General features: G+C 44.5%; 4 protein-coding genes and 1 non-coding gene across 5 annotated transcripts; 1 reads left to right on the top strand and 4 right to left on the bottom strand.

Annotated features, from left to right (window-relative positions):
- Window positions 1-27: 27 nt before the first annotated feature.
- On the bottom strand, window positions 28-2,764 carry LOC135622201 (probable LRR receptor-like serine/threonine-protein kinase At5g59680). Its single transcript, XM_065123847.1, has 8 exons — window positions 2,510-2,764; window positions 1,743-2,283; window positions 1,200-1,663; window positions 980-1,115; window positions 804-875; window positions 654-722; window positions 507-578; window positions 28-431 (listed from the first exon to the last, which is right to left on the bottom strand). Exons 1-8 carry the CDS (start codon window positions 2,598-2,600, stop codon window positions 356-358), a joined length of 1,521 nt encoding a protein of 506 aa, XP_064979919.1. The 5' UTR covers window positions 2,601-2,764; the 3' UTR covers window positions 28-355.
- Window positions 2,765-3,353: 589 nt separating this feature from the next.
- LOC135623800 (red chlorophyll catabolite reductase-like) lies at window positions 3,354-5,539 on the bottom strand. Its single transcript, XM_065127162.1, has 2 exons — window positions 5,039-5,539; window positions 3,354-4,268 (listed from the first exon to the last, which is right to left on the bottom strand). Exons 1-2 carry the CDS (start codon window positions 5,381-5,383, stop codon window positions 3,660-3,662), a joined length of 954 nt encoding a protein of 317 aa, XP_064983234.1. The 5' UTR covers window positions 5,384-5,539; the 3' UTR covers window positions 3,354-3,659.
- Window positions 5,540-6,428: 889 nt separating this feature from the next.
- LOC135622113 (transcription factor HEC2-like) lies at window positions 6,429-7,366 on the top strand. The gene has a single exon (XM_065123753.1). It carries the CDS (start codon window positions 6,677-6,679, stop codon window positions 7,364-7,366), a length of 690 nt encoding a protein of 229 aa, XP_064979825.1. The 5' UTR covers window positions 6,429-6,676.
- A 1,347-nt stretch (window positions 7,367-8,713) lies between these two features.
- Window positions 8,714-11,522, bottom strand: LOC103999341 (G-type lectin S-receptor-like serine/threonine-protein kinase At5g35370). The gene has a single exon (XM_009421075.3). The coding sequence runs from the start codon at window positions 11,476-11,478 to the stop codon at window positions 8,878-8,880; it is 2,601 nt and encodes an 866-aa protein (XP_009419350.2). The 5' UTR covers window positions 11,479-11,522; the 3' UTR covers window positions 8,714-8,877.
- A 2,191-nt stretch (window positions 11,523-13,713) lies between these two features.
- On the bottom strand, window positions 13,714-13,786 carry TRNAA-UGC (transfer RNA alanine (anticodon UGC)). Its single transcript has one exon. It is a non-coding gene; the product is annotated as a tRNA-Ala (tRNA).
- Between the last annotated feature and the right edge of the window lie 3,289 nt (window positions 13,787-17,075).

The raw sequence follows: 17,075 nt of genomic DNA, 5'->3' as shown, positions 1-17,075 counted from the left end.
ATACTAGTTTTAGTTAGAAGATGCAGAAAGAGTAGTAGAAGCACGCCAACAGGTGGCAGCAAAGCAGTAACAGTGAGGTAGAAGTTCTAATTCAAACAATGACCTCAGAATTAGCACTTGAACTGCTCACTGAGACTACAAAATACATTCCTCTCTGCAGCCTCAACAAAGACCAACTCCAACCTTAAGCATAGATTTCCCCTCCTCCCCCACTTGTCTCATCCCATTGCTCTCCACAATGTTTTTTGTTAGTCAATCTGGTTTCCAAGTCCAAGCCTGTCAAACACCACAACCAAGGGAGTCATGCACAACAATTTACACAAAACAAGATGCTGCTGCAGGTTAAGATCTTGGCCTACTTTACGTCCACCCCGATCTTCTTCTTCAAACTCTCTGGCACATTCCCCGTGAGCTTGTTGTTCTGGAGATATCTGCACGAAAGCATAGATAAACCAACCAAGAGCTTGTTTTAGATGGCAGTCTTTATTTCTGGAAGAAAGACTTACATCTCCTTGAGGTTTTCGAGTCCTCCCAATGAAGATGGAATCGATCCGCTGAGTTGATTGTCCTGCAGTTGCCTGATACATTGGGCAATTCGTATGAGAATGCTTCACCAATGTCAACAAGGGAGAAGAGTAGATGTTGGAGCTTACAAGGAGACCAAGTTCCTCAGAGAGCTCATTTCAGGGATTGGACCAGAGAGTTTGTTCCCGGAAAGCCAACTGCAAGCACAAGTCTTCCCATGAACTCAATCCAGCCTCTGGGAAGAAGCAACTAAGTCTAGATTTCAGTCGATATCTTACATATTTGCGAGTGCCGTCAAGTTGTTGATGCTGCTTGGCAGCGATCCTGAGAGGCCAAAGTTTGTGAGGTTCCTGCAAACAGATAGATGCATCAACATTTCTTGTCCTCAGAAGAAGAAGAAGAAGAAGAAGAAGAAGAAGAAGAAGAAGAAGAAGAAGAAGAAGATTAGACGCACAGTCCCACTATTCTGATGGAACCACTCTGAGAGCAGCTCACTCCAGTCCATGAATGCTGCCTTGGCAAGCATGGATCTCCTCTCCAGTCCGGCGGTGGGTTCTTAAGGTTCCTCGCGAGATCCTCCATTGTAATCACTGCAACAACGACAACGTCCAATTCACACACACACCCACACCCACACCTTCTCAGATCAAGTCCACGGGTTTGAGCTCAGTTACCATCTCTGGTTATAGTCTTCTCCCCAAAAGGCACTATCTGAAGGATCTCCCCTGCATTGATCACAGGACCAACGGGCGAATCGCTGCTGGGGGTCATCACAATCTCCACCTTCCCTGAGAGAGACCACTGCGTCCCGTACACCATCACACCCTCGGCCGAAACATTCAACCCCTTGTAGAACTCCCTGCCATCGACGGCCACGTCGAACACTCTCCAGCTGAACGGGCTGGGCGTGCGGTTGTCCTGGAAGTAGAGCGCCACGTAGTAGGCGGCGCTCGGCAGCGTCACCGGCGGCCACTGCACCGCGAGCTTCTTCCCTCGGCTCGTCGTCAGAGCTCTCTGGAACACCGTCGCCGGCGGGAGGTTCCAAAACTCCGACGGCGTCACGTTCGAGTGGCACTCCACGTACGGGTTCGAGTCCGTGAACGCCTCCCAGTATCGGTTGAACGGATCATCTGGATAGCTAGTTACACAACTCCCATCGTTGAGTGCCTCCACCAACCCAAGAACCAGCGATGGAATGGGAAGAACAAGCTCCGTACCTGACGATCTCGCCGCCGTAGCCGAAGCGGTGTCGCGCCACCGTGCTCAGCGCGTACTTGGTGAAGTCCGTGCCGTTGTACATGGAATCCTCCAAGCTGACCAGCTCGAGAGCAGAGATGAAGGGGCTCGAGGTCGTCTGGTTATTCCTCGCCAAGCAAAAGCTCAATGTCCTCCCCTGCGCCGCGACGACTATCTCGTAGTAGGCGGTGAGGCCACTGGCGTAGTTCTCGGTGGTGTTCACCGTGCTCCATTTGGTGCCGTCGATTATCTGGTCGAACACCGGGGGCTTCTCGCCGCCGTCGAAGCCGCCGTAGTAGTACGTGGAGCGGATCAAGTACTTGGCTCCTCGCCCGACGGGGATGCTGTAGCAGTACTTCCGAGCTGATTCATCGGGGAAGTACCTCACCGTGGCAAGTATGGGGACGATGTCTGGAGTTCCGATCTTGGACACGTTGCCGACGTTGATGAAACCTTCGTCAGGGATCCATTGGATGCCTCCGGTGGTCTCCTCTTGCGACGCGCCGCAGTTGATGTTGTAACCTGCGCACGTTAGTTCTCTCTCAGTAAGGAAAATGGGAGGCGAGTCTTCTGCTGTCATCACGACCGATCAAGTAAATGCAACAACACAAGCGGATGAATTGTAATTGGAATGTGACGGTGGATTTCCTTGACATAAAGATTTTGCTGTAATCACAACTCTGCTTCTCCCGCACACAAAATGCCAAATTAGCATCACAAACTGACAAGAACATGGGCAAACACAAACCTCCAGGAAGTGCAAGAACAGCATGGAGGCGCGGAGGAACGATGGAGAGAAGGCTGAGGAGGAGGAGGAGGAAGAAGATGGAGAGGGGCATTGTTCATCTGGCTGGAATTGGAGGCCCTAAACATACAAAAACCATGCTGTGGATTTGAATCTGTTAGACTGCAGGGAGCCCAAAAAATTGAGGGTGTTGGTAAGAGGGGATACCCCAAAATGAGGAACTCGTAGCTCCATGCCTTGGCATCTGCCACGTACAGAGAGCCTTGTTCTTGGTGGATTGCAATTTTAGCAGTGGTTTGATCTGGTCAAAGCATGCATTGCCACATATTCTTCCTATTTCTTGATGTGTTTTATATGACAATTAATTTAAATTTAATCTGATCGAGATTACATGAGAGTAATCGCTGAGATCAGATACAGTGCAGCAACAGAGATTTTGCTGTCTCCAGAAGAACATGTTGTCTGTCCACCTTTTGGTTCATAATATGAAGCATTGGGGAATCTGGTATTGATCATGAACTAGAAAATTTTCATCCTGAAAAATATTTCTCTAAATAATTGACTGCAACAGGAATACTTTTGTGCAATCAACCTTGATTACAAAGAACCAACCCTATTAGAAAAAAAAAAAAATCTTGCTTGATCAGCCACTGAATTCTTCTGCCTTTCATTTGGAGCTAAAAATGAAGATAGGAAATTTATCTTTTTCTCTGCTCCACATAACCATTAGTTTCCCAAACAAGAAGTATCATAACAAGTTTACGACTTCTCCTTATCCCTTTTTCCCTCAGTTTAATCAACATGAGTAAACAAATCAAACAGCCGAAAACGGCACAACAAGAAGAACTTTAGCACAAGTCTGACAAGCTTAACTTACCAATATATGTACATAACATCCATACATTCTCAATTTACATGGTAGAATGAAATCCCAAAACAATCTATACAAGCTTCCATGATGATATTACCAAGCACAACACACAAATTGTGTATCACCTAGTACCCTAGCAGTTTTGTGGCCACATCGATCAATATCTTGATGATCGAGTGCAACATACAAATGATCAAATGCCTGCAAATCGTATGTCGATGACTTATTTTCTTCCGACATGAGAAGTTCTTACATTGGTTTTCCATCAAATTTGGCACCGTCTTATATCTTAAAAGCCTTTTGAATTTCTCCCACCACTCGGTTTGCGATGTCAGGACTGAACATCCTTGGCAAGTTTGCAGCAAGATCGATCTCGATGGTCTTGTTCTTAATCAAACCATCTCTTCTCAGCAAATCGGCCCTCTCGGTCTCTCCCAGCTGTTTACTGCTGCTTGCACATGTATCCAACCAAATTCGAACAATCTCCTTGCAGATGGCGTCCAGCCGACCTCGCATTATGTCTTCCATCACGCCTTGTCCATCTTCTCCGCAATTGATGCAAACCGCAATAGCTGTTGGTGACAGGACGCTGCGAATGTAAAGAGAGGATGAGCAGTAAGGTTGCACCTGTGGAAGTTTCGCAAGTTCTTGCCTCGGCTTGTCCAAATTGGTTTGCTGGTAAAACTCATCAAGGTAATCGGGGTGGAGGACAAGGTCTTTGCGGGGCAGCAAATCTGTGAAGAGGATGAGGGAGGATGGGCTGCTTTGTATGAATTCCATTAGAAGGTGAGGAGCATCTGTGGCGGCATCAAGGAAGGCGAATAAAGTGGTTATGTTGAGAGCACCTGTGGGGAGTTCACAGTGCAGCCATGATTCCAGAATGAAGTCAACCTGAATTAGAAGCAAAGGCAGAGTGACCATATCAGAAATTGGACTTTTATATCAGAAAATGTCAAGAAAAATCATCTCAATGTTCACTATCATGTTTAGATTTCTATATCGAGAATGACATGGTGATCTTCTCCTTATTTAGATAATATTCGCACCTGATCGAACACAACACCTGAAACTGGAAGTGATTGAGAATGTCATTGCATCTAAAAATACTAAGTCAGTAGATGAGACATGATCTAATTTATGTAACCCATCGCATGAACTTGAATTAATTAACCGAATAACTTCATATTCAGAATAGAAATGAACAAAATGTTCAGAGCATGAAGCAAAACAGATCATCTGCAAGTCTGCCTGACTACAAAATACTGTTGGTATATGTGAGATTCTAGTCTACTGATAACCTTATTCAACACAAATCACATTGCTGTGGCCTCAGATTCAATCTAGAATCACTTTTTTCCATGAAAGGAGTGATCTTTGTGGTAATACATGTCTCAGTTCGTTTGCTGATTGATAGCTTTTGCTGTGAGAGAGAGATCCTGCTTTTATCATCCATAAACTAAATCAGACAACATTTTTTATTTGATAGCGTTTTTCTCACATCTGCAAGTAGTTCTATTTGTCTCTGCGTTGATTAATCTCAATATTTCAGCTAAATCATCGTCACAGGGCATCAGAGACTGTCTTCTAGTTGAGCGAGAATCTAAGATTATATGGCAATAGCCGTTCCATTAGTTACAGAGAAGGGGGCGACGGGTGCGTACGGGGGAATCGCGGCCGCCGGATCGGATGTCGAGGGCGCCGCGGGAAGCGCCGGAGGGGCTGTGGAAGGAGAGGACGTCGGGGGGGACGGCGGAGGGGAGGAGGTGGGGCCCCAGCCGGTCCTCGACCGCGGAGCGGAGATCCAGCATCAGGTCCCGGTGCGACGGCGGGAGGTAGGGGAACTCCGCCACGGGCGACGGCGGGCCGGACATCGATGCCCGGATCCGGTACGGCCGCCTCTTGCTGCCGGCGATCGCAGCAGAAGAGCACGGACGAGGAGGAGGACGGCGAAACGAGAGCAAGCGGAACGGCGAAGGGAGGAACGAGGAGGAGGACACTGAGGGCATTTCACTCGGATTCCGCTTGGATACGGCTGCGCCGCATACGTGTTATCTTGTAGCCGGTAGATTTGCCTTCTCTTGGTTAACGCAGCTTTAGAAAGGCCCACTTAGATCCAAGATTAGATTCCATGAGCGGTGGCTGACGAGATCAACGCACATAACTGCGCAAAACTGCAAGTCCCGACGACAGCAGAGTGAGGGTGGAGTCAAGAGTATTTCCATCTTGCATCACTCGTACCCTTCTTTTGTTCTTCTTGTTCCCCTCGGATCCTTGGTGGAAGAAACCAATTACGGGGATGGCAGTGCAGAATGCAAATGGAATCCCTCGACTCAATCAACGCGGCTGCGGTCGGAGGGAACATGTCGGCCTGTGGATATTCCCTCTCCATGAGTTCTTTGTTGTCTGCTGCTCTCCATGTCCACAATTGTTATCCTTGTTTCACCTGCTCGTTTCACTCCACAAGTGGTCTTATATAGAACTGCACGCAACACTGTAAGTTGCAGGAAGATGAAAGAAGTAAAGGACAGGTCCTTCTTCAAGAAAAAGGCTCTACGATTAAAGATCTATACATGCTCTGGCAGCAGCAGCACCACCTTGTGACATGTCCTCCGCAAGAGAGGCAGCGATGAGATAAACAACAGAGTCGCTTTCTGAACTCATTCTTGCTTCTCACCTTTCTGAAGCATCACATCATATACTTTTATATGATCCATGCATGAGCATTCCGATAGGAATCTGTTCTTGGTGAATTGTAGTTTATGAGTTCGACGATATTCCATAGTATTCCTACTCAGCTGTCATATACATGTAGAAAACGACGGATTGCTGCTGATGCTTTCATCATGTCTGAGTTCTCGAGACCAAGGTGGAGGATGAGGAGCAGCCTTGTCTCAGTATCATTCCGCCGATGCTAATAACATACTACAAGTTGGCAATCATTGGTCGCTGTGAATGTGTCAAGTGCATGCATTCTGAGAGGAATCAGCCCAAGAAAAAGAGTGTTATGGTCAGATAAAATGGAGATTTATGACAGAGAAGACATATGGACAAAATGATATCTTATTGACAGAATAAAAGTGTTCCATTCTTTGTTGCAAGTATGTGCTCATTTCTCATTATAAAGCCTTCCTACTGCATTGGGACTGTGCAAGCTTCATCAGATAAGAACTCTTTTGTTCTTCATACCTTCCCTTCTTCTGCTTTGCTTTACCTCGAATCGTCTCCTCTGCAGCACCGTTTGACGGGGCTCCAAGTCTAACCCTTCTTCTCTCTCGTCCTCCACAGTTGCAGGAGAAGTAATGGACGTGGACTGCCTGAGCTGTGTTAAAGAAGCCGAAGTGGATCTGATGACGATGACGACGGAGATGGAGAACCTGAGTGAACTATCCAAATCACCACTTCATGTCTCTCCGGCTTTCTGCACACATGTAGCCTCCTCTTTGCTCGTCGGCGCAACATCTTCCTTACCTTTCGGTGATCCCCAGGAGCCAGCGGAGGCCGGGGGTGACGGGCAGCCCGCGGTGGATGCCATGAGAGAGATGATATTTCTCGTCGCGGCGATGCAACCCATTCACGTCAACAGGGAGCTGCTGAATCCGCCAAAGCGGCGGAATGTGAGGGTCTCGAAGGACCCCCAGAGCGTGGCGGCCAGGCACCGGAGGGAGAGGATAAGCAGGAGGATCAGGATGCTGCAGCAACTCGTCCCGGGGGGGACCAAGATGGACACGGCGTCGATGCTTGACGAGGCCATCCACTACGTGAAGTTCCTGAAGCGCCAGGTGCAGTTCCTGGAGCGGGCAGCCAGCTCCGCCGTAAACGGGCTATCCACTACCGGTGCTGCCATCACCACCACCACCACCACCGGTTTCTCTGCAGTTGGCACAGGATTCATGGATGGAAGCTACTTGTGGTTCGAGAAAGGGTACGAGGGTGGGATGGGGAGTTCATCACGAACAACAATGTCTCATATGCATGTCGAGCGGAAATGAAATGGATATACGATACTCACTAGTAGAGGAAACTTGATGACATTTTAGGTTTGAAGGAGAGAACTCGTCAAGCTTAATTACTTTCTACTTTTATCGTTAATCTATCACTCCGTATTATAAGATAGATCATCATATTATTATTTAGAGAAGAATGACCAACTATCATGATGGGCTCCATGATATGAATTTTAGGTGATACGCATAAAATCCTACTCCTCGATCCATGCATCACCCTTCAACTATATATAAAGGATCTTCGACTCTCCAACATTATCGCCATCATCGATTGAGGTATTATTGTTCACGTTGCTTCAATATCTTCGAACTAAGTGCGTTATTGAATGCGATTGAAAAATTATTTATATACCTTTGATTAGAGAGTTCATACTCTAACTCTAGTGTTAATGCTCTTAATTAGTCTTCCAAGCTTGATCCAATTCATAAGTCATAATTTTGTAAAGTTCAAAAAAATGCAAATGAGAGAGAGAAAAAGGGAAAGAATGAGAGGGTAGAAAGGGTTTTAAATTCGACTTAAACGGTGAAATAGATCATTTGAATTCAACAAATCCCGGTCATTGATCGACATATATCCCGTGATACAAGGTCTCTTATTACGGAATGCTCGATACAAGATGGTCCACATGTCAGTCCCCTATCGGATTAGCACGTATCACCGTTATAAGTCGACACAATGAACTAGGCTAAAGATTACTTTATCGGAGGAAATCACCCGTCCAAAGATGATGAATCCGATAGACTCCATCCGAATCAACACAAATAACCAAAGTCTACCGATGTTAAAAGTATTTATACAAAATCTAAAAATTTACTCTTAAGTATTTATACAAAATCTAAAAAAAAACTTCAAAAATTAAAAAAAAAAGGATATTTGGATCAATTTCCATAGTTGGTGGATTATCTGAAGTTATATTTCCATACATGCAAAATAAAGAATCAAAATGCCGCAAAAACAAAGTATTGTTGACATGAGAATCGAACCTACTCATCACTTCACTTATATAAACCACTATAGTGTGTTACACCAATTCATTATGCCAATGTGTCTCAGCTCATCATGAAGAACACAAGAGCTGCTCAACCACATTCAATCACAAGTAGTAGTATGTGGGCCCATCTCAAGAATGGTGGGCCCTACTGTGTCTCACGACTCAACCTTCTACGGAACCCAACTCAACCTTTTAATATGACCGACCATCCATCCATCAAAACAGTGCCCAGTCATGCTTATGGGTGGTCACATGCATAACATAGATCATAGCCATTAATCAATCCAACAAGCAATACAACACGAATCAGTGATCGGCTACTGTGCATCTCAAAAGCATCTGAAGTGAACTTTTGTCTAAATCGTGCTTCTTCCTAAATATGACATCATGTTGGTGTATGTTTCCCAACACCTCATTATTATGCTGTACAATCTTCTTCTTCACCTTCCACAATATCTATCTGTTGACAGTATGTATGTCTCGTGCTTCAACACTTTTTGTCTGCTATCTCGGTCCTGACACCTCCTGCGACGACAAGTACGAGAGCAGCGGCGACGGTGTCGCGGATCCTCTCCTCCTGTTCGGATCCCGGGATCCTCCTCCGTACAAGCTAAGATAGTTGAGGGACTTCAACGTCGGGTCGCAGACCGGCGTCGTCCCCTCCAGCATCGCCGCCACGGCCATCATGCTCGGCCTGGACGCCGGCTCTTCGTGTAGGCAGCATAATGCTACCTTCACCACCGTCTCCACCTCCGGCCCGGTCGCCCTCCCTTCTAGCCTCGGGTCGGCCAACGCATCGTACGTTCCCCTCTCATGCATCTCCAACGCCACCATCGGAAAGTACGGCACCGGCCTGGACGAGCCGGAAGAAGCGGTCGACCCGGTCCACTCCGGTCCGCTCTCCTCCGTCCGGTTCTTCCTCCCGCGCACGATCTCCAGCAGTACCATTCCGAAGCTGTACACGTCCGTCTTGTCGGAGATGGCGGAGTTGGTCAGCCATTCCGGCGCAAGGTAGCCTCTCGTCCCCCTCATCGTGGTGAAGAACCCGGACTGCTCCCGGCTCATCAGCTTCGCCAGTCCGAAGTCCGCCATCTTCACTTGGTTGTGATCGTGGAGTAGGATGTTCTCCGGCTTCACGTCGCAGTGGATGATCCTGTGCTCGCAGCCGGCGTGGAGGTAGGCGAGCCCCCGCGCCGCCCCGATGGCGATGTCGAGCCTCTCCCGCCACTCGAGCACCGGGCCGTGGCCAAAGAGCGCGCGGTCGAGCGAGCCGCGGTTCATGTACTCGTAGACGAGCAGCCGCCTCGGCCCCTGGGCGCAGAAGCCACGGAGCCGCACGAGGTTGACGTGGTGGATGTTGCCGATGACGGCGATCTCCGTGCAGAATTCTCTCTTCCCCTGCACGCTGACGGCGTCGATCCTCTTCACGGCGACGAGGGACTTGTCCGGGAGCTGTCCCTTGTACACGGAGCCGAACCCCCCGGAGCCGATCCGCGTCTGGAAGTTGTCGGTGGCGGTCTCGAGCTCGGCGTAGGTGTACCTTGTGGGCAGGCCGGTGATCGTGATCTCCTCCTCCTTATCGTCGTCCTCCTCCTCGGAAAATTCTGGGGCCATTGGCCACCTCAACCCGCTTGTCATCGACTTGATCCTCGTCATGCCTCCCGTTCGGCGTGTGCTCCTCCTCCACGTTGTGAAGTACATGAAGGAAAGGCAGATCACCAGTAGAAATGTAGCCGTAGATGGTAGCAGGATGATGACGAAACGGACCGAAGAGGAGAATTTGTTCGAAGGAGAAGGTGGTGATGGGCGGTTGAGAGTCTTGATGTAGCCGGCAGCCAGGTTGTCGCCTCCGTCATCCACGATAAAGAGAGAGCCTATCTGGCGTTCGAGGAGATAGCATGACTTCGATGAGTTCTTGTAGAAGAAACCAAGACAGGAGCAGTTCCCAGAACAGAGATGTTGGCACGCCGAAATGTTAGCTCCGGAAGCGACCGGCATCGAGAACTTGGTCCCGAAGTAGCCGATTCGGCTTCCCAGGCTCATATACGTGGCCGACGTCCCACCATCGCCTTCAGCGTTGTCGCGGCACGAGGCGTTTGCCAAAACGGAGCCGTCCGCCGGGGAGCAACCGCCGGCGGGCGACGCCCCCAACGGGGGCGGGCAGCTGCATTTGGAGCTGTTGGCGCCCGGAGCGCAGAGGCCCAGCGAGCCGCACGCTGAAGGGAGGTCGCAGTCGTTGCTTGGCACCACGAAATCGGTGTCGAAGACCACCGCCGACAGGGACTCGTTCGGCGAGAAGCTCAGGATCCGGAACCGGCCAGAGGGGTCCAGCTTCGCGATGTGGAACTCGTCAGGGAACGACGAAGTCGGCGGAGGGAAGATCATCCTGAAGACGGCGGTTTTACGATCGCCGGCGAGGAGGTAAAGGCCCGTGGCGTTGACGGCCATGTAGCTTACCTTGAAGTTGGAATCTTTGGTGGCGCGGAGGTCGGTGGAGAGGGACCAGTAAACCAGCGAGGTCGGGGTCCATTGGAGGAGGGAGTCAGCGGGGGTGACGAGGAGGCGGTAGTCGCCGGGGGCGGGGTCGCTGTTGGAAATAGCGGAGGAGAGGGAGGCAGAGGCGGGGAGGAGCTGATCCGGGAGGAGGGTATCGGTGGGGTGGTCGAAGGAGGACCAGAGAGAGGCGTTGGCGGAGTCGAGGAGGCGGAGTTCACCGGAGGGAAGGAGACGGAGGGCGGCGACTGGGGCGGCGAGGGGCGGGGTGGACCAGGCGAGGGAGCCGTCGGGGAGGGAGAGGGCGAGGCTGGCCGAGGTGAGGGCGAGGTTCGCGGAGGGGGGGACAGGGGCGGCGGGGTTGGCGGTCCAGACAACGGCGCCGGAGGGGGCGTGGAGGACGGCGACGTAGTAGCGGGACGGCTGCTTGCCGGGGTTGTGGAAGCCGACGGCGAAGGCGGATGAGGAGAGGAAGACGCCGGAGCTGTCGATGAAGTGGAGGTAAGAGGCGGTGAAGTTGGGGTAGACGAACTCGCGGGCGACGGGGCCAGCGACGGAAAGGAGCGGCGCGAAGGCCAGGAATAGGAGAGAGAAGAGGGAGGAGGAAGCCATGGGATGTGGAGATCGAGAGAGATGAGAGGAGGAGGCCAATAAACGCTGTTGCAGCGACTTCGGACGCGGTGAAGTGGCTTGGGGTCGTTGACCAAGGAGAAGTTGGCGATTGGGAATTGAATGCTGATGTGGACGAGTAGGGTACGGAGGACAAACAAAGCTGCCCGCTAATAATTTAGTCAACGCAGACGTAGTTTGATACAACATGATAATGATCGATCATCGTTATTTAGGCTACTGTGTCATAAACACGATTCCAATCGAGTCAAACCAGCTTACGAGTAAATGGCTTGCTCGAGCTCATTCACGGAAGTCAATTGACTAAGCTCCTAGTTTTAGTAATATTTCATATCGATTAATATCTATCGTATAAATTAACTATTGAGTTAAGTATAAAAACGAAAGGTTCATAGCTCCGTTAGATCTTCTTTACTTTCTGAGATGTCTTACGAATAAAATCATACGAATATACCTATTGCATCAATGATCAATCGATCAAATACTTCATTATCAACTCCATCTTCTCTGCCCAACGAAACGTTGATCACCCAATGTCAGGGCCAATCAATTAAGTTTGTGTGAGAGAAGATAAGCATTCGGGTCAACGCTACAACTATCGGAAAGAGACCCAACCAGAGTTGACCTTGTGGCACTGATGTCACCGGTGGCATCTCTAACATTTATATCCATGCCGGCTGAGATGAGTTGCCAAGCTTTGGATTTTGCTTGGGGAGGTCGAATAAAAAAAAGTAGGCTGCCTGAGTATAATATTTGAGGAGGATGACAAACCTTTTGCCGACACCTCTCCATTCACCATTTAAAATGCTACATAATCGACCATCGACATGTGTTTAGTTATTTATATTATACAATAAATGTACAACCCAAAAATAATTTTGATTAATATATTTAAAAATATATTTTTGTTGGATATCCTCAGATAAAAAAAGACTTATAAAGTAAGACTAAACAAAAGGCAAGATATTATTTTTCATGAATATATATATATATATATATATATATATATATATATAAATTATGAAATCAAATAATAGTAACCCTGCTATTACCATATATTTATATGATTAAGATTTTATATGATACGATACATTATATATTTCATATTTATAGTAACCTGTCACCTCCACACAAGGCCCCACTGTCGATGGCAGCATTGTCGTTGAGGCTGTGTTGGAACCTCTTCGTAGCAACCTCCACTCCCGGTGAAAGGACGGGCACCATCGGTTTTTCCTAGTCTCGATGGTGCCTTCTCCAACACCCGAATCCAACTAAACGAAGAAGTAAAGATTTCTCATTTAGAAGGGGAGAAAGACAACATGATAATCATCATAGAGGTGAAAGTAAGAAGAAACCAACCCTAGCAACAGGCACTACGAAGTCCCTCCCTCCGATCACCCATCGCAAAACCTAAAAAAGGGAACTTACAAAGCAGAAAAATGGAGATGCGGGATATCGAACCTCGTATTTCTCATATGCAAAGCGAGCGCTCTACCGTTTGAGCTACACCCCCCCTTCATATTTCTCAAAGTGAGTGTTCTACCGTTTGAGCTACACCCCCCTTTTTGTGTAATGTTGAGGCCGTGCCGAAACATCTTCGTAGTAACCGATCGCCCACCGCAAAACCCAGAAAAGGGAACTTACAAAGTGGAAAAATAGAGATATGGGGTATCAAACCCTGTACATCTCACATGTAAAGCGGGCGCTCTACCATTTGAGCTACACCCCTCCTTTTGTATAATGTTGAGGCTGTGCTAGAACATCTTTGTAGTAATCGATCGCCCACCGCAAAACCCAAAAAAGGGAACTTATAAAAGTGGTAAAATGGAGATGCGGGGTATCGAACTCCGTACTTTTCGCATGCAAAGCGAACACTCTACCATTTGAGCTACACCCCCCTTCATATTTTTCATATGCAAAGCGAGTGCTCTATTGTTTGAGCTACACCCCCCTTTTTGTGTAATGTTGAGGCCGTGCCGAAACATCTTCGTAGTAACCGATCATCGCCCACCGCAAAACCCAGAAAAGGGAACTTACAAAGTGGAAAAATAGAGATATGGGGTATCAAACCCTATACATCTCACATGTAAAGCGGGCGCTCTACCGTTTGAGCTACACCCCTCCTTTTGTATAATGTTGAGGCTGTGCTAGAACATCTTTGTAGTAATCGATCGCCCACCGCAAAACCCAAAAAAGGGAACTTATAAAGTGGTAAAATGGAGATGCGGGGTATCGAACCCCGTACTTTTCGCATGCAAAGCGAACGCTCTACCATTTGAGCTACACCCCCCCTTCATATTTCTCATATGCAAAGCGAGTGCTCTACTGTTTGAGCTACACCCCCCTTTTTGTGTAATGTTGAGGCCGTGCCGAAACATCTTCGTAGTAACCAATCATCGCCCACCGCAAAATCCAAAAAAGGGAACTTACAAAGTGGAAAAATAGAGATATGGGGTATCAAACCCTGTACATCTCACATGTAAAGCGGGCGCTCTACCGCTTGAGCTACACCCCTCCTTTTGTATAATGTTGAGGCTATGCTAGAACATCTTTGTAGTAATCGATCGCCCACTGCAAAACCCAAAAAAGGAAACTTATAAAGTGGTAAAATGGAGATGCGGGGTATCGAACCCCATACTTTTCGCATGCAATGCGAACGCTCTACCATTTGAACTACACCCCCCTTTTTATATAATATTGAGGCTATGCCAAAACATCTTCATAGTAACCACATCTCGTATACAAAACAGGCGCTCTACCGTTTGAGCTACACCCCCCCTTTTGTATAATGTTGAAGCTGTGCCAAAACGTCTTCGTAGTAACCGATCGCCTACCGCAAAACCCAAAAAAAAGAACTTATAAAGTGGAAAAATGGAGATGCGGGGTATCGAACCTCTCGCATGCAAAACAAACGCTCTATCATTTGAGCTACACCACCAATTTGTATAATGTGTTAAGGGAAATTAATAAAACAAAGTAGCTAAAACGCTTAGAAGGTTTTATGTCTTGCTCAATAGTAGTATGATTCTTTTGTTTTCCTACTCTTAAATTCTTTGGGTCCTTTATACGAGTGATAAATTAGTTTGGGCTTCGGCTTTGAGCCTTTCTCTTTGGCATAGTCTGTCAAATGTCAAATGTAACTGATAAATGTGATTGTATGCCGCAGAAGATCAACCTATGTTGCATCAGAGGATTAAAATATTTCGAGTCATGTAGTTTTAAATTCATCAAGAAAAAGAATTCCTTTAGAGGACCCTGATATCTTAATTTGGACCAATATCCATCCATTAGAGGTAGAATGATATTAGCATCGTAGACAAGTAACAAGATATGAAACTTTTTATTTTTTAGAAAAATATACTTCTTGAAATTTAAAAAATAGACAAAATCAAGCATGCTCGTACTCTGATTAAAATAGGTTTAAAATTTAACTACGTGCCAAGATTGATAATACTTTATAAATTATGAAGAATGTGATCTTGAATTACTTAGTGTCATCGTATTGAGTTATAGTAAGTTCCTTCGTTAACGTGTCGATCAAATATATTTAAATCTGTCTTCAATAATCCAATTACAGTCGGTATACAAATTTTATATTATTTACAATCGTTATTCTTATAAACATTAAACTAAGCTTATTAGATCTTTACCGAACATTCATTTTATTATGTTGTTCTATGGTATTTTCATTAGTCAAGTCTATGGGTCTTTCAATAAGTAATACTAAGTCAAGATTTAACATATTCAGTATGAATATGAGAATATATGGAAGAAAATATCACTATAAAATGATGAACTATTGATATTATCCATATTCCGATATAATGATGAACATATTCAGTATTCATTTTGAAGGATTGATATTATCATTATGATATAGTGTTATTATCTTTAGGTATATAACTCTATACTATAAAGATATCCAAAATAATATCATCAAATCTTATTACATAATTATTTAAAATATATTTTTTGAGATTATCTAAATCTCCTAATTATGTATGTAATTATAAATATTATTTTATAAATATCATTTAAATATTAATTATTTAATATAATTTTATAAATTATTGGTCTAGGTTATTTTGGTCGCTATAAGACCAATATAGTAATATAAAATATAAATATTTTATAAATGATAAAATATTTATTATAATTTATATCATATAAGTTTATCATCCTAGGTCGCTTTGATAGCTATCAACAAGATAAAACTTAGGGGTATAAGTTACAAATAATACTAACTAAGTATCCTTTTAAGTTAACTTATATCAAAATAATTTAATAATAATAAAATAATAACTATGATAATTATTAAGTATTAGTCAGCTTAAAAAAATCATATGATAACTATAATTATAATAAAATAAAAATTATATTTTTATGTGAGAACTAAATATAATTTCATAATCTTAAAGCTATACATGTAAATAACTAAAAAAACCCCCAAAATAATAATTGAGATTTAATTATCACATGCAAAAATGTCATATGAATAGTTTATATTTTTTTTAATTCCGCATGAAACCCTAAATTAAACCAATCAACCCTATTTAATTAGACAAGTCTACGATTGAGTTAACCATTAGTCAAATTAAGTAAAAATAAAATTAATTAAAATAAAAAATATCAAAATTTTGATTTTTTTTTGTATTCAATCAAAACTTAATTGAACAAATCTAAATCGAATCAAGTAGTCAAAATATTGCCATGATCAAATACAATCAAATATTTGATTAAAAATAAATCATATTAATCAATTTTATAATTGAGGATACAAGTCAGAAATTCATAATTTCTTAAGGGTAAAACTATAATTTTATAGGATATATATAGTAGAATTATAGAGTTTCTAAATAACTATAAAAAAGATAAAAATTAGAATTAATATGATTTATAGGGATAAAATTATAATTTTAAAATCAAATCCTAATTCTCTTTTTGCGATCACTACGACATTGGTGCAACCATTGTAGTGGCATTACTACAACGGTCGCACGCATCAATGTTACTGTATTTATAGCAGTCGACAGCAAGTTAGTAAATCCCAACTAAAAGTTATACTCGAAACAAGTGCAAGTAGGTGAAATAAAAATGATGACCCAACCTCAACGACAATGGAGATGCGGGTATCGACATGCAAAACGAGCGCTCTATCATTTGAGCTATATCCCTCGATATTATCAATTATTCATATTATTTTAAATATATATATAATAGAGTAAGAAAAATTAACCCTTATTCCAATAAAAGAGTTATTTGTTATGGGTGTTTGAATAGATCAGTTAAGGGTCAAATTAAATGGAATCGATTTTTCGATTCTATTTGGTTAAAGTAAGATAGGTCTAACCAAAATTATTTCAGATCTATCTAATGGAATTAGTTCATGACCGATCAATTTAATTTAATTAATTAGTCAATCTATATATATATATATATATATATATATATATATATATATATATATATATATATATATATATATATATATATAGCATAAGATGAACGTACCATCGAATCCTAGAATTAAAATATTTTGAGTCACGATGTTTTAAACTTAAGGTAAAGTTTTAATCTTG

This window comes from Musa acuminata, chromosome BXJ2-9, assembly GCF_036884655.1.
Source record: "Musa acuminata AAA Group cultivar baxijiao chromosome BXJ2-9, Cavendish_Baxijiao_AAA, whole genome shotgun sequence".
NCBI classification, from domain to species: domain Eukaryota; kingdom Viridiplantae; phylum Streptophyta; class Magnoliopsida; order Zingiberales; family Musaceae; genus Musa; species Musa acuminata.
This window is presented reverse-complemented; position numbering and strand designations above follow the sequence as displayed.